The following is a 24,667-nucleotide window of genomic DNA, read 5'->3' on the forward strand; positions in this document are numbered from 1 at the left end:
TGATATTCAGCTTGTCTAAAAATTTTATTAGAAAAATTTGGTTACAGAATAAAATGCGAAAAAGAAACGAGTCCTGACATTTGCTAACTAACTCTGAGTTAAGGTATTTCAAACAAATGACATTTGCAATTTTTAAATCAATTTGTCCTCAAACTAGAATCTTGATAAAAAAATAAATAAAATTTTTAAAGAAGATAAAAACGTAACTCACTTCTACTGTACTGAGGTTCTTATGCCCTGGTCGTCGCACCATTTTTGAATTTGCTTCATATCCTCAATATCCTTAAACAGCACTGAGTGTCCATCCACCTCAAATGAACATTTTTCATCCTTAACCTTCTGGATGACCGTCTTCAAGTCTGTCTCCTCCGAGACGATCAAAATATATTTTGCGTTTGTTGACATCCTTTTCCTGCGAAAGTTTCAAAAGAAATGACAAAATCGCAGTGTGCGACCAACACATGGCAAGCGTGATATTTTAAAGTTTACAAACGTCACGATATATTATACGCATAATGATATACAGGCCTGTGGTCCCCTATAAAGGTTATCTACGGAATTTACTTTTACAATTCTGTGAACAACATTTACGTGTGGTCTGTCTGTGGTTCCGTTCGTTTACACTGGCCCAACAATCCATGTCAATACAGTTGCGAAGGGGAGGTTCAAGTAGATGCAATTTTGAGTTGCTGCAAACATTAACGTAATAAGAAATTGTTCTAAATTCGTGCGATTGCCAGCCCATGCTGCCCCCCCCCCCCGACCACAATTAATGTTTTGAGAAAAAACTGTTAAGTATCACATTCCTTGCATGATAAAAACAAGAAATGTAACTTATTTCTTAAAATAAAACAACCTACCTTCCACGAATGAATGTTGCCAGAGTTGTTTGTTGTGTTTCAAAGAGCATTAGTTTGGAACATTGGACCATGTCTTTCCCTGGGGACATGAAAAATTAAAAAGACATTAAAACTCACTTTAAGAAATAAAAATGTTAATTATCTCAACATAAATCCTGAAAATATTGAAATTTTTAATCCAGATCGCTGATTTAATACCTAAAATAATAGAGACAAGCATATATAACAGGAGGTAAAATTAACAATGACACCGCATTTTGTTGATTTAAATGAAACAAATGGCTAAAAGTTTATGTTTGAAATGTTAAACTTTACATTTTTATACCTGCTATTGCATATAAACGTACATCTTATTGTCTATTAGGGTCAAATAATTAATACTTGCAACCAGGAATAGTTCCCAACAGGTTTTAATTGGGCATTTTCCACACAGAAAATTGCCATTCTTATTTGTACGTGAAGGGCAGCGACCTGTCACGAAAATGACACAATAACCGAAACGGACAATTATTTGGACTAGGAAGCTGGGAGTATATATTTAGGTTTATTATTACCGAGGTGTCAAATAATGTTCTTGAAATGATAAATAGTAATTAATTATGCCCCCATTTCGAAGAAAAAGGGGGTATATTGCTTTGCACTTGTCGGTCCGTCGGTCCGTAGACCAAATGGTTTCCGAGTGATAACTAAAGAACCCTTAGGCCTAGGAACTTCAAACTTGGTATGGTGATTGGTCATGACCAGTAGATGACCCCTATTGATTTTGGGGTCAAAGGGTCAAAGGTCAAGGTCACATTGACCTTGTAAGCAAAAACGGTTTCCGATCAATAACTAAAGAACCTTAAGGCCTAGTAACTTCAAACTTGGTATGGTGATTGGTCATGACCAGTAGATGACCCCTATTGATTTTGGGGTCAAGGGGTCAAAGGTCAAGGTCACATTGACCTTGTAAGCAAAAACGGGTTCCGATCAATAACTAAAGAACCTTAAGGCCTAGGAACTTCAAACTTGGTATGGCGATTGCTCATGATCAGTAGATGACCCCTATTGATTTTGGGGTCAATGGGTCAAAGGTCAAGGTCACATTGACCTTGTAAGGAAAAACGGTTTCCTATCAATAACTTAAGAACCTTTAAGGCCTAGGAAATTCAAACTTGGTTTGGTGATTGGTCATGATCAGTAGATGACCCCTATTGATTTTGGGGTCAAGGGGTCAAAGGTCAAGGTCACATTGACCTTGTAAGGAAAAAAGGTTTCCGATCAATAACTAAAGAACGCTTCGGCCTAGGAACTTCAAACATGGTATGGTGATTGGTCATGATCAGTAGATGAACCCTATTGATTTTAGGGTCAAGGGGTCAAAGGTCAAGGTCACATTGACCTTGTAAGCAAAAACGGTTTCCGATCAATAACTAAAGAAGTTTTTGGCCTAGGAACTTCAAACTTGGTATGGTGATTGGTTAGGACCAGCAGATGACCTATTGATTTTGGGGTTAAGGGGTCAAAGGTCAAGGTCACATTGACCTCTTGGGTAAAAACGGTTTCCGATCAATAACAAAAGAACCTTTAGGCCTAGGGACTTCAAACTTGATATGGTGATTGGTCATGACCAGTAGATGATCCCTATTGATTTTGGGGTCAAGGGGTCAAAGGTCAAGGTCACATTGACCTCTTACGTAAAAACGGTTTGTGATCAATAACTAAAGAACCCTTAGGCCTAGAAACTTCAAACTTGGTATGGTGATTGGTCATGACCAGGAGATGACCCCTATTGATATTGGGGTTAAGGGGTCAAAGGGCAAGGTCACATCGACCTTGTAGGTAAAAATGCTTTCCAATCAATAACTTAAGAACCCTTAGGCCTAGGAACTTCAAACTTGGTATGGTGATTGGTCATGACCAGCAGATGACCTTTTGATTTTGGGGTCAAGGGGTCAAAGGTCAAGGTCACATTGACCTTGTAGGTAAAAACGGTTTCCGATCAATTAACTAAAAACGCTTAGGCCTAGGAACTTCAAACTTTGTATGATGATTGGTCGTGACCAGCAGATGACCCCTATTGAGTTTTGAGCCAAGGGGTCAAAGGTCAAGGTCACATTGACCTTGATAGTAAAAACGGTTTCTGATGAATAACTTAAGAACGCTTAGGCCTAGGAACTTCAAACTTGGCATGGTGATTTGTCAGGACCAGCAGATTACCCCTATTGATTTTGGGATCAAGGGGTCAAAGGTCAAGGTCACATTGACATTGTAAGTAAAAACGGTATCTGATCAATAACTAAAGAACGCTTCGGCCTAGGAACTTCAAACTTGGCATGGTGATTGGTCATGAGCAGCAGATGACCCCTATTGATTTTGGGGTCAAAGGTCAAGGTCACATTGACCTTGTATGTTAAAACGGTTTCTGATCAATAACTAAAGAACCCTTAGGCCTAGGAACTTCAAACTTGGTATGGTGATTGGTCATGACCAGCAGATGACCTATTGATTTTTGGGTCAAGTGGTCAAAGGTCAAGGTCACATTGACCTTGTAGGTAAAAACGGTTTCTGATCAATTAACTAAAAACGCTTAGGCCTAGGAACTTCAAACTTTGTATGATGATTGGTCGTGACCAGCAGATGACCCCTATTGAGTTTTGGGTCAAGGGGTCAAAGGTTAAGGTCATGACCAGTAGATACTTGATAACCCTTATTAATTGTTTGATCACTGGGTCAGAAGTCATGCATAATAACCTTATCACATGACTAATTGGCTGCTGATAGGGGGCATACATGTTTTACAAACATATCTTGTTTAATGTTAGATGATGTTGGTTTCAAAAAAGGAAAATAATATGTATTGCTTTTTCTGGTAATAAACTTTATACTTTATTAAGGGCGAAAAGTCTTGGATCGAAAAGTCTCGGTCGAAATGTTGCATCAATTCGCGGCTTAAAAGGAAACTAATACCTTCTAAATTTATTTTGGTAATTAAGGAATAAAATTATATACCTGAAGCTACACATGGATGGTTGTGAAAGACCTCCATAGACAGAAAAAAATGTGACAGTCTTCACATTGAAACAATTCATTGGTTCGTCTTTCTGAAGAAGCCGCCATGTTGGTTTGTGACGTCACACTCCAAAGTTCCCTGCCTATACGGTGGAGAGTTTGGAGTAGAAAGAGTAATAAAGTTTCCTTTTAAAAGGAAAGGCTTGCACAGTTGTGCCTTCATCCCAACCCTTTAAAATTGTTTTTTTTTTTTGGTTTCAATTTATTATCACATTTTTTTTTGAATTACGGTATTTGTATATCATAAAGGGTTTATTTAGTTGGTGTTTTTTTTTTTTTTTTTTTTTTTTTTTTTGGAAAACCGAATATTTTTTGTCAATCTATTCTCTATTGTATAAAACTAATAAAAAATGATCAACCGTAAAAATACTAACGTGATACTGAAGGAAAACAAGTGTGCACATTTCATTTCCCCTTTTTCGCAGCGAAATCATTCCTTTGCTTTATAGACAAGTAAATGCACTAAAATACTTTTACGTGGTACCATGTATCAACTATGTTACACGATCACAAATAGACGATTCAGCACGTGGCAAGGTTAATGATATGCATGGGCTATTTTTAGATTACCTTGCGTTCAGTAGATCTAAATATAACTCGGTCATGCGTGATTTGGTAAGCAGGACCACCCTTTGAACTACAGTCACCATCCTCTATTGTATAAAACTAATACAGACAAAAAATAATTATAAAAGAAACAAACTTTTCCGTCTTGAAAAACATTTGAAACGGAACAATTTCGTTTAAAATTTATTTCGGTTTAAACCGATAAATCAAGTAAAAATAGAAATCCTATTTATATAAACAATATGGGATTACCGAAGTAACTAAAATAGCTTAGATTTCCGTAATATTACTTCGTCTGATTCCGCAGTATGACGGAATCGCCCGAATTGTCACGATTGCACTCGGAACTACATCGGCTATTATAATTAATCCGAAGAGTGACGGAAAAGGCCGAAAAGTTGCGATTGGCACGATTGGAGCTGGTTTCCCGTTCAATCATGCACCAACAGATGTAAGCAGGAAACCACCTAACCGGAACAAGTTTTCCATATGAAATGGCTTGCAGTCGTGGCTGCAAGCCAAAAAGAGTTGCCCAATCAAGTCCGACCCATAATTTTCAGACATTTCCATGATGTTAGATGGTTAGTTTGATTAGAATTTAAATATATGATAAGTTCCATATTGTTCCATATTTAATCGAACTAGTTCTGAGGCTGTTGGGGAGAGGGCGGTTAAACGGTAGTAAATAAATTTCTTATACTTTCTTAATAAAATTTACAAAGTTCTGAGACTTGTAGCACGTACCTAGGCCCAAAACTAAATCACTAGACTAATGTTATTTAATGATCTTTTAACCACTAAAATCACCAAGAAAGCTAGGGATAATAATTGTATCTGACAAGTCAACACCATGTTTATGGAATATGTTCTAAACTGACAGCTCAAATGAGAATATGACCGCGTGAGTAATGACGCTTGTTTAAATTTTAATGTAAATGCCAAAAACTTCATGAATAGGAACTGGCTTACATAGTCATGAAATTGGAAAACTGATGGTCTGAGCGGGTTTTTTCAATGTACCTGTTTATTACATTGTGACCAGTACAACTATTACACATTTATGTCATTAATTAGAATCTAGTTTAAACAACCTTTTATGTCCTTATTATTATTTTTTCTTTGCTCTTGCTATGTAACCAAAGACTTATAATTATCATATTTGTAATTGTTGTATGTAAAGATATAAAAAATGTAAAAGTTACTGGAATTAACTATTTCTTCTCATTAATGGATGTAATGATTCCCACTTTCCCTCCTAATTTAACTAGAATCTATGTCTATTTTTTTTTCTTTCTGAGGAAGACCCAATATGCCTCCCCTGCATTGTTTCATTACGAGCAGGCACCACAATAGTACCACCGATTTTCCATAAGCCCGAGCTGGAGGGCTACCTCTATAAAGAATTTTACGCCAAAAGTGAGATTCAAACCCGTATCTATGAGGGGCAAGTCAGCAACCTTGACCACCTGGCCACGGAGGGTCCTCACACCAAAGATGAAGATCCAATGTTATCTATATCTCTCTGCGCAAACCTATCTACCTTATTTATGAAAAACACTCGTCACTTTCAAACCAGAAAACTGCTTTCACCCGGGTCGGGGTAAATTCTTTAATGAAATTATGAGAATACTTTCCAAAATGTTTAAAAAAGAATTACCTTGTCTAAATGTCTGTACTTCTTAACAATATGGCATATTAACTATAATGGCGGCCATGTCACTCTCGTGTGCAAATTCAGCAACTTTGAACAATTCCTCGAAATTGAAGAAGTAAATTCGAAAGCCAGTCGTCCGACCGGACTTTGATTCTACTGTATTAGTGTGAAATGTTATTCTTTGTAAACCTGAGTAGGCTCTACACCTTTCCCAAAAAACGTAGTTTTTAAATTGAATTTAGCCAACAGCTGATGTTGGGTTAGGCATTGCCTCGCATTATCTCGTGTTACTCCGCCATCTTGAAATGCCTACTTCCGGTGCATGAATGGTTGAACTGCGCATGTCTAAAAATTAGTTTACGATTTAACTGATTTGGTACCATGGTGTGTGGCCACACACACTGACACACACATAAGCACGATAACGATAAACCGAGGTTTTCACAAAATTTCGCCAATAGGTGTGTCGTAGTAAATGCGCGCATTTTACGAGGTACACATACCGAGGTAATGGGAAAAGTACCTCAGTGTTTTTTTGTTCCTCGGTACGTGGGTGTGTAAACATATAATTTACCTCGGTAAGTGAAGTATACAAACACACAGGTGAATTGCTATATGCCACCGCATCGCAGATTGCGGTGGCATAAAAAGAAATCCACAAATGATTATCTCACATGCACATTAAAAATAAATCATTGTTCTGTAAACTTATAACCTTTGACACTCTGGAATACAAATGTCATGAAAATGTGATTGATTGACCGTTCAGTTCAGCATATAATGTGATGAACGAGCCGAACGAAACAAGAGCATACCATATGACAGCAAGCCTGATAGAAAAATCAGAGGTGTCTTTGAAAAAAGGTTCAATATATACTGAGTTGTTGTCATTAAAGTAAATAGATATATTCTAAGTGGTAAAGAAATATGTCAATGGGTTTAGTAAAAAAGTATGTGACACACACACACACGCGCGCGTACGTACATACACCTTCAAATGAGGACGTCGGGCGAGACACCGTCAATTCGATACATGTATTTCCAGACATGATACGTTACCCAAATCATTTTATATTGCATATAAAAAGCACAAGTTCATAGTTTGTTGTTTAATAAACTGCTAAACCTATTGGCTTCAAACCGGTCGTTATGCCATCAAATGGAGACAACCGATACACAGACGTGCCAAGTGAAGACAACTCGCACACACCCTCATTTGGGCTAATAACTATCCAAATGAAGACAATGATACACCTATTTGCATTTTAGTTTTATTTTCTTCGAACAAGGTTTTAACGAAATGGTAGTACATAGGATTTTGTTGTATAACATTTATGTAATAAAATGAGGCGTTTTCAGTTTAAAATCAAATTCTTTATTTTTTGAATAGACAACTTTCTTATGATTAAGAAAATTACATATATAAGTACACGCTTTAAAATATAGAGAAGCCTTCAATTAGTGAATGACAAACAATGACATATATGAAATAATGATTAAAAATCCCTAAATACAATGCTTTTAAATTGCTAATTATTATTATGCAATCTAAAATTTTGTTACTAAAAATGCATATAACTAGAAAATATGTAGCATGAATTTTTAAAAAAAGACAGTCCATACTTCTATACGAAAACTTCATTTTGAAAATCTTTACAGAATTATTTCTCAATATTAAAAACATAATTATTTTCAGAACAATAAACATAGCTTAATTACTGCACATGAAAATAGAAATAGCGTATAAAGGGAAGGGTTTATTTTCTATCATAAAGCAAACTACAGTTAAAACAATATGAAATAAGCATTAATATTTGTGCATCTGAAAAAAAAGTAGAATACCTTCAAAATAGAAGAGATCTTTTAAGAAATGAATTTTATATAATTTGTTTATTAAGTTTTCGTATATGATATTTACAGTGATTTTCGTATATCATCTGGCACAGTAATTCAGTGGCTCTAATCAGAAAAAAATACATTTTCCAGCAACAATTCTTTAATCGGCCTTAAAATGATAAATAATTTTTTCATCACCAGTTTCTGTAAACAACTATGGACTGTTGCTTTAAAAGCATTAACAGGCAGTACAACGAAGTAAATTAATGTTATATTTGCATAAGGCTATATGAGAGGACTTACCCATGCATAAAACATGATTTGTATAACATGACTCGGAGGAGCTAGTATGCTAAGATAACACATTTAGCATTATTGGAAATAGAGAAGAAAACTACTAGAATTCAACAACTGCATCATGAAAAAATACTTTAAACATTAAAAAGAATACGAAGAACACAACACAATTTTTTATTAAATAACTATTTATTTATCAGCCCTGTAATTTGCCGAGGCCGACAAGTGATATAGATATAAAGCCCATATTTTAAGGAATCTGATTGGCTGCAAGAGTAGTGCCGAAGAGTGATATAGATCTGAGCTAAAATGACGGCCTTTGTTGTATTTTTCTTATTCAAAGAAACTCTAGCTCATAATTTCTCCATAGAATTAATTTACAGTAATGCAATCTTGGCAGTAACATTATTACAAGTACGAAAACGTTAGTCCGCTCGTCATAATAGATCGTAGTTATCTATTAAACTCAATTATCATTAGATAAATGATTTGATAGTATGTCTTGTTATTTTGTCCTGGGAAATTAGTATTGATTCTCGGCCTACGGCTTCGGGCCAATACGACCGCCCTCGGAAAAATAACATACAATGTGCATAATGTATATTCATATTATATACATTTATAATTATTGAAACATGTGTATACTATATAAAAAGATCTTATTGCGTTGTATGACACGGTTTAAAGTTACTGTTACGTATGTAAATAATCCAAGGAAATATAATGTTTTATCTTGAATTATTGATCTTGACAAATCTCCAGTGGAAAGCTAGTTATTATTATATTATAGTACTATGATCTTTGCATTCATGGCAAAACAATAATGTAAAGTTAAACGCTAAGGATATGTCTTTTACGAAACAAAATAAAAGTCAAAATCGAGTTTAAACATAACTGCCTTTAAACTTCCAAGTAAATACTTCAAAGCAAACAAATAATTGTGTGAAATTTCGCTTTGAAATGTACACTACCAAATCAATAACTCTAGAATTATTCTGACAGGGTTTGAATACATATAGACGTTAGAATGAATTAAAGTTGATGTACATGGGGAACATTTGTACTCGCTTTGAATGATCTAAATCTTAAAAAATGTAAAACAACATCCTGATTATTTACTTTTCATTGTAACATGTACTTATTAATTCTGCATATTTACGATATATGATTTAAATACGTTTGTTGTCTAAAACAATTCTATTTAATTGAAGAAAACATTAGCTGCAGTAACATGCTTGTATAATAACATTTCATAGTAAAGTACGTATTAGATAAATATCATTTAACATGTTTAATGATACTTATTCTAATCACAGGAGTGAAACTTATAATTTAGAATAGTAATAGTAATGATCTATACATTTTGTTGCGTACATTACACAAGCTATAAAAATATGAATACCATCTAATACTTATACGTCATTTGGATCTACAATTATGCATGCACTCCGTCTCGTCAGGATTGTATAACCAATTCAGATTTATTTCTGTTTCTTCTTTAAATCATTATTCAATTTTGTTGTTTTATTCCTAACGAAGTCCTTAATGTTACGCCAACTTCTTCTGCCCAAACATGGATTTTCGTTTAGCAACCGATCACATTCAGCCTTTCCTGGCAATTTGTTAAGGTAGACATATTTTTGAAATGCGGTCATCACAACTCTGTCTTCTTCTGGTGTCCACTTTTTTTGCCTGAAAAAAAAAAGAAATTTAAACATTTACAAAACAAAAACAGAGAGAAGACAACATTTATACAATCATCATGTACCTCATATTTTGATACATACATGTAGAATTTTTTTTTGATGAAATAACAACTGAAGATCTCAGAGTTACAAGCAAGAAACAGCTCCCAGAAAAATTACCCCATTATAACCGGAAAGCACTTTATATGACAATTGTATTCCGTTAAAATTTGAACGTTAAATCAAAAGTCGACCAAATTTGGTATGTAACATAAGAGATTGTGTTTAAAATCAAGATATCTTTGAACAATTACAATTTCATGATAGAAGCTTAAATTTAAATGCTGTCAACATATATAATTTAGCTTTTTACCACAGTTTTTCTTTTGTTTCTTTCTTGTTTTTAGGTCATCATCGGATTCATCACTGTCTGCAATAAAAATTTATAAAAAAAAACATTGCAGATGATTAAAACGCTATACTGATTTTCTAATAATTTGCAATTGTTTTCCTGTGAATCGAGCGTTATGCTGAGAAATTTACTGGTCGAAATTAGTGTATTTTTCAATTAGAGAAAAACATGTGTATGGTTATAAAGCTTATAAACAGAAGCGTGCGTCATATGCTACGATTTTTATAAACTAAATGGCAAGTTTTCACATTCCATTTCTAACAAATGAAATGAGCAATTCAGCTACTTCTCGTTCGAAGCAGAACTTTATACCTGGTCAATAACCCCTGCCAATTCGTATTTAATTTTTGCCTTAAACTTTATATTTCCGAGTATAACTGATACTAACAACACGTAGGAATAAATAAGGAAAAATTGCAAGCAATTACCATATTGTCTTTTATTGTTAACCCAGTCAGGATCACCCACATCATCATCGGAGTCAAAATCTCCTGTGTTCTGTAGCCCTGAAATATGTTAAAAGAAACTATATGTAATATATATATATATATGTAATATATATATATAGCGAGAAAAATAACGAGATGGCGGTGCCTTGTGTTTATTTCTTACATACGTTAATCCAAAATTTGCTCTTCCAAAGCACACATCTTAATGAATTACCACTCGCAGAACTTCAGCTTTAATTATTTGCGGACGTTTAAAAAACCCTTACTTGACTGGAATATTGTTATTTGCAAATTTATGTTTAATTTTGTTAAGATAAAGCAAATGTGTATTTCGTTAGTTTATACAGAATTTATTTTAGTTTGATTGTGTAGGAAGCTTATAGCTTATAGATACACTATGGAACCAACCAACCATTTATACTTTATTAAGATATGCATACTTAAACATATAGATTTAGAAAGTAGATAAATATAGGCTAATGTAATTTTTGAAAATAATTTTAACACATTCAAATGCAAAAAGGAACCGAACATTTGAATATCAATATTCATGAAATTGCCATCCGTAGACAAAGTATAAATAATTTTAATTGTTATTTCTGGTAAATAAAATACTTAATGACGCTATCTTTCTTGTTTATTTGTGAGGAATAAATGACAAAAAATGAAAAAAATACGGAGAACATTTTTTAACAACATGAACTTCTAATATTTATTCACTTATCTGTTTCTGAATTATCTAAATAATTACCATATCGAGGTTTGACAGTAGGTTCTGATCTCGGTGGAGAAACAACACTTAGTCTACTAGGCTCTGCACCATCGCATTGGCCATCTGACTGCTCATCATCTTCATCACTTGAATTTTCTTCGTCAGTCACTGTCGTTTCTTTATCTGAAACATACTTACTGATAATAATTCAAAAAAGACAATCACATCAAAACCAGATATCAATGTTTTAAGATATTAGATAGTTAATTAAGAGACCGTTTCATTTTGAATGATCAAACAATACGGTCATTACTCAAATGAATATTAAAATTGTGATTTTAATGCTTTGACGGACACTATCTCATTTTAAGAAATATTAATTATATCTGAGAATTTTCCAAAACACATACAAAAAAGAAAAAAATACCGATAAAAGACTGGGTATTATCGTGAATTTTTGCAGCTTCAGTCTCAGTTATCTTGCCGGTATTTAAAAGGTGCAGGATCTTGCATACTTTCGCCACTTCTAGCGTTCCTTCTGGAAGCCTATAATATTCCCTGTGAATTCTAATATCGTGTCCCATAAACGTTGCTAGTAGGTCCTGGTTGCTCTCTGTTAGATTCAGAACCTGCGACATTGTTGCCAACTGTTTCCTTAAACTAGTTGATGTTATTCTAGAAGCATGCGTAACATTTGCAGTTTCGGCCGCCTCTTTCAGAACGTCATTCCCCCTAAAAGGTTTCCTTCCGCCCGGTCTTATAAACACATAATCACTTTCTATATGTAACCTAGACTGAAGCTTCAAAAGGATATCAAGGTTTTCCTTCATATTTTTCGTGAAAAGTATGGAAACTCTCCTCCCTCGTTTAAGGCTCTTACCCCGCGTTTCAACTCTGAAGTGAGATCTACATAACTGTCTTTCAAATTTGCTTAATGTTTTTGAAACGTCTTTGTCTACATTTTCATTAACACAGCCCTTTAGAAAGTCTTCTTTTTTTAACCGTTCTGCTTCCCCAGACCTCTTCCTATTAAATAGTATAACTTCGGCTAATGATAACTTGCAAAGGGCCGAATACATTTCTTTGACATCATCTTGCACACTGGCTTTAATTTTTCCGCTTCCTCACGCAAATAAGTTGAGAGTTTCACAACATCTTCTACGAGTGGTAGAAGCTTAGGTTTATTAAACCTTTCAATGGCCAAGGACTCTTTGGCCATGAAAACCATTCTTTCATAGTATTCGTCATCGTAGCATTTTAGAAATCGTGTCATTCTTTCTTCTTGCACAGTGTCTTCCGCCTCTGAAGCCTGTGTCCTGAGCATTTTAGCCACTTTTTTTAAACTATTTCCAACCTTTTCTACATATGATGGGGACTGGAAGGAGCATGTATCGGGGTCGAATCCGGCAACCTCTTTAATTGTTTCCAAAAGTGAAGTCCACATGACAGGCTGGATGCATTTTTCTAGATTGTCTACAGTAGGTATTTTCTTCTTCATAGCTACTGCTAATCTCGCCAGCTCACGCATGCGGCAAGATATATGTGCATGTGAGGTTTCGGAATTTCCCGTTTTTTCGAACCGCCTTTCTCCAAACTTCATTATCAATCTGTCAGCTTTTGCCCACTGGCCTATTATGTCATCTCTCATGTTTGCGACAACTTTCTTTCGAAATATTTCGCCAAGACCCGAGTTGTCAGTGGAACAACATGCCTCTAACAATTTTGAATTTCTAACAGGGGCATCGCTTTTAACCATGTTTTCATTTCCGACGCAACTTTTGTGGTGTTTCCAAAGGTCTGACGATACTATTAACATTCTGCAAAACTCACATGGGAGGTATTTTCTAACGTCTTGCTCTTTTCTCTGACGGTATTTTGGTATTAAAGTCCCAAATCCTTTATTTTTAATTTTTGTATTATATAAATTGTTGCCTTTAGCCGCTATTACTGCCCAGGCCCGTTTCCTTTCATTTGATCCTTTCTTCATATTTAAAACTTTGGCAACTTCAACTTCACTACTATGATCTTGTTCCAGATGCCTTGCCAACTTCAAATCAAGTTTTTCACAGTAAACACACAGCGTTTCTGCGAACGCTTTCCGCCAGAAGACCCTGAAGAAGCAACTTGTATTTTTGTCAGTGAATCTTTTATGGTCACACACGAGGATTCATCACTGTCATACACAATGTCTACATCGGCTGTATTTTCCTCGGTGGTCGCATGCTTTCCTTCAACGATGGATTTAAACACCCACTCTTTTGAAACACACTTATCTAAAAAACACAAAAAATGATAGGAAGTGACAATATTGACAGTGATATTGCATCCATTTTCCATGAGCTAATATTTTTTCACTCTCGACGTTTCGTCAAATTTAAGCATCTATTTTTCGCGCTAACACGAATCACGTGACTTGTATACTTTTGTTCATTCTTTCAAGGGGCGGCTCTATACCATAATTAAATAGGTTATACGTGTATGCATTAATGAACGTATTGGAAGACCAATGATTACCGTATTGTTTTGGTTGCAATAAAAACAAAAAATATAAATGGGATATGTAACACGATCACATTAAAGATACAATACAAGACCAGAATCCTTGAAAACTTTATTTTGAAAAAACATGACAAAGTTAGAATGAAATTAAGACACTTTCCATGAATAAATCAGGATTTGCAACACATAATACAAAACACATGAGGTATTTATGAAGATACTGATTTGTAACTCGGATTTGACAAAATGACCAGCCAGGTCTTTTTAAGAAATTACTATATTTCTTCAATAGTCATATAATTTGTTTTACAGATTAACTTTTTTAAGACACAAACTGTCATTATATTTGCATGTTAATATAATTATGCTGTCAGATTTCTATTTTGTTAACCTTCATTATCGCCTGTTTTGGACCTTTAAATCATTATGCATTAGTATTTCATTACATTGCAAATACACGAGTATAAAGTTAATAGATGGTCAACGTCTGAAGCTTAAGTTTTAGCGAAAGACACCCAACATTATTCATTAAGGATATCAAGGAAGCTGAAGGATACACAGGCAGTCATACGCGAAGCACAAACAATCACACAACAGTTATATAAATAACCAGTTTGTGACAACATATAAGAGAAATACCAAATTATGAAAATATTTGGTTACATAATTGATATCGATAAACAAGATCATTGTTAATTTGAGGTTAACTTTCATTTCCTACATAGAAAGTAAATCCTATTAAAGAATTCATAGAGTCTGACACACTACGAAGGGTGATATATGCACATATTGATTATATGATTATGCATGCGGCTTAATTTCATTGCACGTTACGCAACAACACTCCAAGACCAATTCAGTTATCATGTTCGTGTATGTGTATGTATGTAATAAATTGATGCATATGTCACTGTATTTGAACAAAACTGTTAAATTATAAAGTGATGAAATATTAACGCAAGAATCAAATATACCGGAAATGACTTTGTGCCTCTTTACCAGTACTACCCAATGTATAGATTTGTCATGTTGTAATTTTGTAAAGACCTGATATATGAATAAAGTACTTTTGACTTTGAAACGATTTCATGTTTTATCACTTTTAAGACGTCTTCCATTTTAAAAGTACACATCACTTAAATATAAATTGCATTGAGCAGATGTAAGTATCCCCTAAATTTTGCATCTGATACGCCCCAACATTAAGCCCGAAACTCATCTATTAAAGGTCGGTGCTTTTATCAGCTAGGGTAAATGTCATATGACAACATTTATAATTGCTAACATAAAACAAAGCTGGTTTTTGTTTCTTAGGTCAGGTTTGTTTAAACCAACGGCATGTATCACCGAATTAAAAAACAATAAAAACACATGTTCTTATCGCTATCACAATTTAAAAGCGTTGATACTCCCCGTTGACGTTTTTGTTCATGGGAAGAAAAAGATATTTAAAGGCCGCATACCAGAGAGTGAGCAGATCACTGTAACCTGAGATCATGTAAACATTAATTCAGTCGTCTGCTGGTACACTATGTAACAGTTTTATGAATACCGTAAGTGAAATTTGTATGTGCATTTTGTTATAGATTCTATTACCAGGAAAGTTATATCAGACAGATATTAAAATTTACCTGGAAGGAGTACACTTCATATCTTTACTCCAAAATTTACTAATAATGCAACTATTTGTTAAACTCAGATCAGATGGTTTAAGCTTTATAATGCAGTCTAGAAGATATTTTTTACATGTAAATTCATCATAATATTATGTAATTTATACATTTGTTTAAATAAAAACAAACAATTACTGTTACTTTAATCATAGTCAGTGCCGTAGCTACGTTGAGGCACTCCGAGGCAGCTGCCTCTGTGTTTTTTGGGCATATATCATTTTCGCAAATAACTTCAAATTCTCCCAGTTATATCCATTTTTTTTTTACTTTGAATATCTGAACAGAACTCCGAGGCAAAACGAGAGCGCGAATGTTTGTAGTAGGTCTTTTGAAGTACAACATAAGTACCAAGTACGGTAAGTACCAAATACCCCATTATGTAACAATATACGAAATCGATATTTTTATTCTATCACCGGTCCGTCAGAATATAAACAATACACCAGCGCCAAATTTATAGGCAACTAACAGCTGTAATCAGATCTCAACATGATGGTGAGTATATTGAGTATAAAATGGATAAATGTTGTGTTATTTTTTTAATTGAAATCATAATCTTTTCATATGCCCAAAATATTTAAGATATAAACAAAATGTCTTTGAAGCGTCACGCCTGACTACAGCGCTGATTTTTGTATTGATTTTTAACTTAGCACAGTGGTTGCGCTCGGTGGCATAAAGTTTGACTACAGAGTTACAATGCTGCAATTGGTTGGTGGTTCGAACCCCACACGGATCGATTTTTTATGCCCCCACAATGTGGGAGCATATAGCGTTGCACTTGTCCGTCCGTCAGTCCGTCCGTCCGTACGTCCCGAAATCTTGTGAACGCAACTCCTCTTAAACCGGATGTCAGATTTTGCTTAAACTTACAGGGATGAACAACCTTAATGTGTAGATGGCAGTTAAAGGAAGGAATTTTTGCTGCGACCAAATTTAACAGAATTATGGCCCTTTGTTGATTTTTTTCACTAGCTACTATGTAGAAATTTTATGAACACAACTCCTCTTAAACCGGATGGCAGATTTTGCTTAACCTTACAGGGAGAACAACCTTAATGTGTAGATGGTAGTAAAGGAAGGAATTTTTTGCTGCGACCAAATTTAACAGAATTATGGCCCTTTGTTGATTTTTTCACTATATACTATGTAGAAATTTTGTGAACGCAACTCCTCTTAAACTGGATGGCAGATTTTGCTCTAACTTACAGGGATGAACAACCTTAATGTGTAGATGGTAGTAAAGGAAGGAATTTTTGCTGCGACCAAATTTAAAAGAATTATGGCCCTTTGTTGATTTTTTCACTATGTACTATGTAGAAATTTTGTGAATGCAACTCCTCTTAAACCGGATGGCAGATTTTGCTTAAACTTCCAGGGATTAACAACCTTAATGTGTTGATGGCAGTAAAGGAAGGAATTTTTACTGCAACCAAATTTAACAGAATTATGGCCCTTTGTTGATTTTTTCATTAATTACTATGTAGAAATTTTGTGAACGCAACTCCTCTTAAACCGGATGGCAGATTTTGCTTAAACTTCCAGGGATTAACAACCTTAATGTATAGATGGTAGTAAAGGAAGGAATTTTGCTGCGAACAAATTTAACAGAATTATGGCTCTTTGTTGATTTTTAGTTTCAACTTGTGGCACATGTAGTCCAAAAAATATTTGACCTAGAGTCATAAGATTGACAGAACAGTGGTGTGTGGGGGCATCAGTGTCCTATGGACACATTTCTAGTTTTGTCTCATTTTATAGCTTTTTTATGCCACCGCAGCATCTGCGATGCGGTGGCATATAGCGATTCACCTGTGTGTGTGTGTGTGTGTGTGTTGTTCGTTTTGTTTGTTTGTGTGTGTGTGTTTATATAGATTATATAGTGAACTTAAAAAATCTTCTTGTGAAAAACCACTGGTCCAATTTCAACCAAACTTGGCAGGATTGATCCTTGGGTGAAGGGCTTCCAAAGTTGTTCAAAGAATTTAATTCCATGCAGAAATCTGGTTGCCATGGCAACCAAAAGGAATTATAAGAATAAATTTAAAAAATCTTCTTGTAAAGACCCAAAAAGGCCTAGAGCTTAGATATTTTGCATAAGGCATTGTCTGGTAGACCTCTACCAAGATTGTTCAAATTATAGCCCTGGGGTCAAAATCGGCCCCGCCCCGGGGGTCATTGATTTTCACTATATGTACATATAGTAAAAACTTAAAATACCTTTTTGTAAAGACCCATAGGCCTAGAGCTTAGATATTTTGCATAAGGCATTGTCTGGTAGACCTCTACCAATATTGTTCAAATTATAGCCCTGGGGTCAAAATCAGCCCTGCCCCGGGGGTCATGGATTTTCACTATATGTACATATAGTAAAAATTTAAAATACCTTCTTGTAAAGACCCAAAAGGCCTAGAGCTTAGATATTTTGCATAAGGCATTGTCAGATAGACCTCTACCCAGATTGTTCAAATTATAGCCCTGGGGTCAAAATCGGCCCGGCCCCGGGCGTCATTGATTTTCCTCATAATTACATAGTAAAAACTTATAGTAAAAACTTTAAAAAAATTTCTTCTAGCAATTGACAAATGCTAGAGGTTAGATACTTTGCATGAAACATTGTGAAGTGAACCTCTAGCAAGAATGTTCAAATAATAGCCCTGGGTCAAAATTGCCCCTGCCCGGGGTCATTGATTTTCAGTATATACATATAGTAAAAAATCAAAAAATCTTATTGTCTGAAGGTACAAGGCTTAGAGCTTTTAATATTTGTTAAATGATATCATATATAGGTACTCTACCAAAGTTGTTCAAATTTTGCCTCTAGTGTCAAAATTAAAAGTGAACTTTGATATCAGCTGACCTAGATTTTGACAAAGTGTATTACATGTTGTCCTTTGATGCAGTCATGAAATTTTAGGCTGTGTGAAATATGACCTTCACCACCAAATTCACTTGACTCAAGTGCATTGATATATTCCTACTCTGATCTTTATTAGCTCACCTGTCACAAAGTGACAGGGTGAGCTTTTGTGATCGCTTTTCATCCGGCGTCCGTCCGTCGTCCGTAAACTTTTACTTTAAATGACATCTCCTCATAAACCACTAGGCCAATTTCATCCAAACTTCACAAGAATGTTCCTTTGGTGGTCACCTTTAAAAATTGTTCAAAGAATTTAATTCCATGCAGAACTCTGGTTGCCATGGCAACCGAAAGAAAAAACTTAAAATATTTTCTTTTAAAAAACCCAAAAGAGCTAGAGCTTAGATATTTGGCATGAAACATCATCTAGTCAGTGTCTACCAAGTTTGTTCAAATAAAAGCCCTGGGTCAAAATTGGCCCGCCCCAGGGGGTCATTGATTTTCCCTATATGCATATAGTAAAACCTTAAAAAATCTTCTTTTAAAGAACTCAAAGAGCTAGAGCTAAGATATTTAGCATGAAACATCCTCTAATGGTGTCTACCAAGTTTTTCAAATAAAAGCCCAGGGGTCAAAATTGGCCCCGCCCCAGGGGGTCATTGTTTTTCCCTATATGCATGTAGTAAAACCTTAAAAAATCTTCTTTTAAATACCCAAAGAGCTAGAGCTTATATATTTGGCATGAAACATCTTCTAGTCAGTGTCTACCAAGTTTGTTCAAATAAAAGCCCTGGGGTCAAAATTGGCCTCGCCCCAGGGGGTCATTGATTTACCCTATAGGCATATAGTAAAACCTTAAAAAATCTTCTTTTAAAAAACCCAAAGAGGTAGAGCTTAGATATTTGGCATGAAACATCTTCTAGTCAGTGTCTAACAAGTTTGTTCAAAATAAAAGCCCTGGGGTCAAAATTGGCCCCGCCCCAGGGGGTCATTGATTTTCCCTATATGCATATAGTAAAACATTAAAAAATCTTCTTTTAAAGAACCCAAAGAGCTAGAGCTAAGATATTTAGCATGAAACATCCTCTAATGGGTGTCTACCAAGTTTGTTCAAATAAAAGCCCTGGGTCAAAATTGGCCCCGCCCCAGGGGGTCATTGATTAACCCTATATGCATATAGTAAAAACTTAAAAAATCTTTTTAAAAAAACCCAAGGAGCTAGAGCTTAGCTATTAAGCATGAAACCTCTTCTAGTGGTGGTCTAACAAGTTTGTTCAAATAAAAGCCCTGGGGTCAAAATTGGCCCCGCCCCAGGGGGTCATTGACTTTTCCTATATGCATATAGTAAAACCTTTAAAAAATCTTCTTTTAAAGAACCCAAAGAGCTAGAGCTAAGATATTTAGCATGAAACATCCTCAAATGGGTGTCTACCAAGTTTGTTCAAATAAAAGCTCTGGGTCAAATTTGGCCCCACCCCAGGGGGTCATTGATTTACCCTATATGCATATAGTAAAACCTTAAAAAAATCTTCTTTTAAAAAAACCCAAAGAGGTAGAGCTTAAATATTTGGCATGAAACATCTTCTAGTCAGTGTCTATCAAGTTTGTTCAAATAAAAGCCCTGGGGTCAAAATTGGCCCCCGCCCCAGGGGTCATTGATTTTCCCTATATGCATATAGTAAAACCTTAAAAAATCTTCTTTTAAAGAACCCAAAGAGCTAGAGCTAAGATATTTAGCATGAAACATCCTCTAATGGGTGTCTACCAAGTTTGTTCAAATAAAAGCCCTGGGGTCAAATTGGCCCCGCCCCAGGGGTCATTGATTTACCCTATATGCATATAGTAAAAACTTAAAAAAATTTCTTTTAAAAAACCCAAAGAGCTAGAGCTTAGCTATTAAGCATTAAACCTCTTCTAGTGGGTGTCTAACAAGTTTGTTCAAATAAAAGCCCTGGGGTCAAAATTGGCCCCGTCCCTGGGGGTCATTGTTTTTCCTTTTATGTATATAGTTAAAACATAAAAATCTTCTTTTAAAAAATCTTAAAAGCTAGAAGCTAAGATATTAGCATGAAACATCTTCTAATGGGTGTCTACCATTTTTGTTAAATTAAGGGCCCTGGGGTTAAAAAATTGGCCTGGCCCGGGATCATTGATTTTCCCTCTATGTATATAGTAAAAACTGAAAAAACGTTCTGTTAAAAGCCCAAAGAGATAGAGTTTAGATATTAAGCATGAATTATCTTCTAGTGAGTGTTTACCAAGTTTGTTCAAATAAAATCCCTGGGGACAAAATTGACCCGCACAGAGGGTGTGGGTCATTGTTTTTCACTATATGTGTTTTGTAAAACTTAAAGATTTTCTAAGAGCTAGAGCTTAGATATCATGAAACATCTTCAAATGGGGATCTACCAAGTTTGTTCAAATAAAAGCCCCTGGGTTAAAATTAGCCCCGCCCCGGGGGCCTATATACAGGTGAGCGATTTCAGGGCCATCATGGCCCTCTTGTTGAGTTAACAATAGATTTAACCACTAATCTGATAATAAGAATTAGATATGCATTATGACAATCTTCAATTGTATAGAAACAAAAAAATCTGTTCCTACACTACCATTTAGTGTTGTATTATTGGGGTGGCATAGCATTTTTCTCAAATGCAATCTTGTTTTTCGTTTTAGCGGAACGCCGAAATAGAAAATCTAAAGAAATTCATACTTTACTAGCATTCTTGGTATATCTTTAACGTAGTTAATTGCACCCAAAACACGCACAAATGCAGGAAATCGCACCTAGCATATATAGAAATTTTCCGGGGGGGCATGCGCCCGGACCCCTAGGTATTTGGTTCTGCCTCGGTGTTTTTCTAGGGCTGGCTACGACCCTGAAGTTTAAGTGTATATGTATCACTCATATTTTATTATGCCGACTAACATTACAACCAGCAAAACGATAATTCCCCGCCAAATGTCAGATAGATAAATTCAAGCAGTGATTCATAAAACAGCCAGCTGTGAGTGGTGTAACTGCCAATCATTTTGGTGGTAAATTCAAATTTTTAGCAGACAACATTTTGCTTTTTTTCTAGAAAGTACATTTTTAGACTTATCTAAAAGTTAAATTTTCAGAAAAGAAGGGATCTTCAATGAAGATACTTTATGCCAAACTTTACAGTATTCTGTTCATTACATTTTTTACAAAAATTTTATTAAACCTCTGATGTTGTAAGTTTACATTGTAGCACAAGAGTGGCCATTTTTTCTACCTGGGTCACTTCTTCCCCGGCCTTTAACTATTTCAACGGAGAAGAACAAGCATGTAGTAAACAATCGTCATAAAAAAGCAGGAATAAAAACAACTACATCAAAACAAAAATTGTCTAAGAAAATGATATTGATTTTGATTTTGCCAATGTAATATCAACTTTGAAATGCGTTACCTCGCAGTATACGTTGTTCTACCAATTTTCTATAACCCAAAATCCAATACTTAGGTTTTTATTGAAATATCTGTCAAAATATATGTTATTAAATTTGCGAAGGTTTTTGAAACAGTTTTCTGTAATATTAGATTTTTGTAAGATGGTTGAACCAGAACGAAACGTGGAGAATTGACTTTTGAAGACAAGTAATGACCAAGGAAACCTTTTATTAACGTACTTACGCCAAAAATTCCGTAAAGTCCTGTGCGTTTTAATAAAAAATTGCGCACCTGCGAATTTCATAACTTTTAACGTATACTTACGCACACATTTGGCAGCCTAAAAATTACATGAACATCCCGAACATATTGTTAGGAAGAACGCAAAATGTAAGATTTTTTTCAGGGAAATACTTCAAAAGAGATTAAATTTGAGAGTGGTATTCCTACAGTGAGTTTTTTTTTCAAAAAAATTACAAATACAGAAGTACTTCTGTAAAACATCGTCAAATTAGCCTACTTATGGACTAAATTCGCATGAAAAAAAAAAAAAAAAGTAAAAAGGATTGATATATCTTAAATCATTGAGCATATATTTATCTGTTTACAAAAACAGTGAAAAGCTTACTTCATGTAATTTTGTTGCACACATTTTCACACTTTTTCATATCTTTAAAACATTTAATATATTCAACCATTATTATAAATGAAAGTTTTTTCCCCACCGTACAGGCCTAAACACGTACAACATGTATTGCATTATAATACCCGTTCTAGATTAATAATATCAATTTTTAGTTTGTGCAGGAGAACCATTTTGATGCCTCAAATTTTCAGAGATCCATATTTTTCTATCAATTCAATATAAGTTCAGCGGGAAGAAAATTGGCTCATGAAAATTACATTCACTGGATTTAGAAAATGACTAAAAATTTCAAAACATGTTGACTATGTTTTGGTGTTTCCATTTCATATGAAATATTGTCTTTTTTCAATGTTTCAGCGAAATCCTATACAAATGTACGGGGGCAGTTATTAGAACAGTTTTTCTGTCATTAGATAACAACTTCTAGAAATGGGAAACACGTCGGTGGATATTAATAGAAATATTTTAATAAACGTGTATTTTGCAATTAAATATCGAAACAATCTAAGTTGAGAGCTTTGAGCTGCAAAAGGGATTGATTTGTATTTATTGTAAAAAATTTTGCATCTATTTCAAATTCTAACAATATAGAGTTTTAACATAATACTTTACGAAGGCTTGACTTACATGAAATTAACATTTGAAAATGAACAAATATGCATAATGATGGAAGTTATTTACATATATTAAAAAAAATGCGAAACAATTTACCAACAGTTTTGCTGTTTTTAGCGGTTATTGTATTGATTGACAGTAAAGAATACTACTCTACTTAAGACTTACGAACTTTTTCAACGTACGTGTAAGAAAAAGTTTACGCAAGTTTTGTAAAACGCACTTACGATTTACGTAAGTGTTTACTTAAAGTTACGCAAAAGCTTACTCAAAACTTACGAAATGTTAGTAAAACGCTACCCATGACAACATATTTTCGTTGTCCATGACATGACTTGTCTTCAAAAGTCAGTTATCCTCACTTTACTAGACACTGATGCACAATTATTAACACAATACATTTCTACGATTTCTCGTGTTGGATATATTCCTTGTGGAAGTAAAGGCTCTGGTAATTATAGAACCATTCAAACCAGTTCTCCCTCCCTCCGTCCCTCCCTGTCTCCCTGTCTCTCTGTCTCTGTCTGTCTGTCTCTGTCTCTCTCTCTCTCTCTCTCTCTCTCTCTCTCTCTCTCTCTCTCTCTCTCTCTCTCTCTCTCTCTCTCTCTCTCTCTCACACAGTCTCTCTCTCTCTCTCTCTCTGTTTACTTCCTGTCAACTGTCGGTATCTATTGATCACGGGTTATGAATTAACAGGACTGGTTGCTTACTTGATTGACGCTTGGGCGCGCTCCTATTGGATTTTGCTACCGTGCGAGCCGTCAGTCATAGGGTGTGGTCACAAATTAAGATATTGAAACAAATGTGAGCGTATCCTTTCGGCCCTCTTCATACATACGAAAAAAATGCGGGAAGTACCGATGACGCAATATTTAGCACGAGCGTACGCAAAATCCAATCGAGCGCGCCCAAGCGTCAAACTTACGCGAATTTCACCAAATTTTATTGACCCAATGAACGTTGCTATCAAATATTTCTTTATTATTTCTTTTGGTGTACAAAAAATTTCATGAACAACGATTTATGAACAAAGAAAACGACCGTAAACACTTTCGATACTTTGCATGAACGGGGTGGGTGGGGAGTGGTTTTCTAGTTTTCAACTTTCTAAGTTTTTGTACAGCCATTTGTAAAGAATATTGGTTAATTTCGTATCAGGTTTGGTTAATTTGCAAAATGAAGGACAGCAACCTGATTTTAAAAGAGAACATCGCCAGAAATAAAGATGAAATTTGTATTCTGATGTTTTTACTTACTATGATGTGAAGAGGAAAAATAAGAGTATTAAAAAAACATTAAAAAAATGACCAAAACTGCAAAAAGTGGGCAAAACTTCCATTCCTTTTGACAAGCATGAGCCCTTTATGAGCAATGGCATGGAATTGGACCAAAACTCCAGGAGCTTCAGGGCCTGGACACAGTCATTTTAGTACACA

At 34.9% G+C, this 24,667-nt stretch overlaps 1 protein-coding gene across 2 annotated transcripts; it reads right to left on the bottom strand.

Annotated features, from left to right (window-relative positions):
- Positions 1–3,503: 3,503 nt before the first annotated feature.
- Positions 3,504–13,777, bottom strand: LOC132723232 (uncharacterized). Of its 2 annotated transcripts, XM_060707912.1 has the most exons (4): positions 11,951–13,777; positions 11,563–11,706; positions 10,791–10,868; positions 3,504–10,380 (listed from the first exon to the last, which is right to left on the bottom strand). In XM_060707912.1, exons 1-4 carry the CDS (start codon positions 12,600–12,602, stop codon positions 10,298–10,300), a joined length of 957 nt encoding a protein of 318 aa, XP_060563895.1. In that variant the 5' UTR covers positions 12,603–13,777; the 3' UTR covers positions 3,504–10,297. The 2 variants fall into 2 exon arrangements, with proteins under 2 accessions (XP_060563895.1, XP_060563894.1); XM_060707911.1 differs by having other exon boundaries at positions 3,504–10,868.
- Positions 13,778–24,667: the final 10,890 nt, after the last annotated feature.

This window comes from Ruditapes philippinarum, unplaced genomic scaffold, assembly GCF_026571515.1.
Source record: "Ruditapes philippinarum isolate M1 unplaced genomic scaffold, ASM2657151v2 ctg894_1_1_1_1, whole genome shotgun sequence".
Taxonomy (NCBI): domain Eukaryota; kingdom Metazoa; phylum Mollusca; class Bivalvia; order Venerida; family Veneridae; genus Ruditapes; species Ruditapes philippinarum.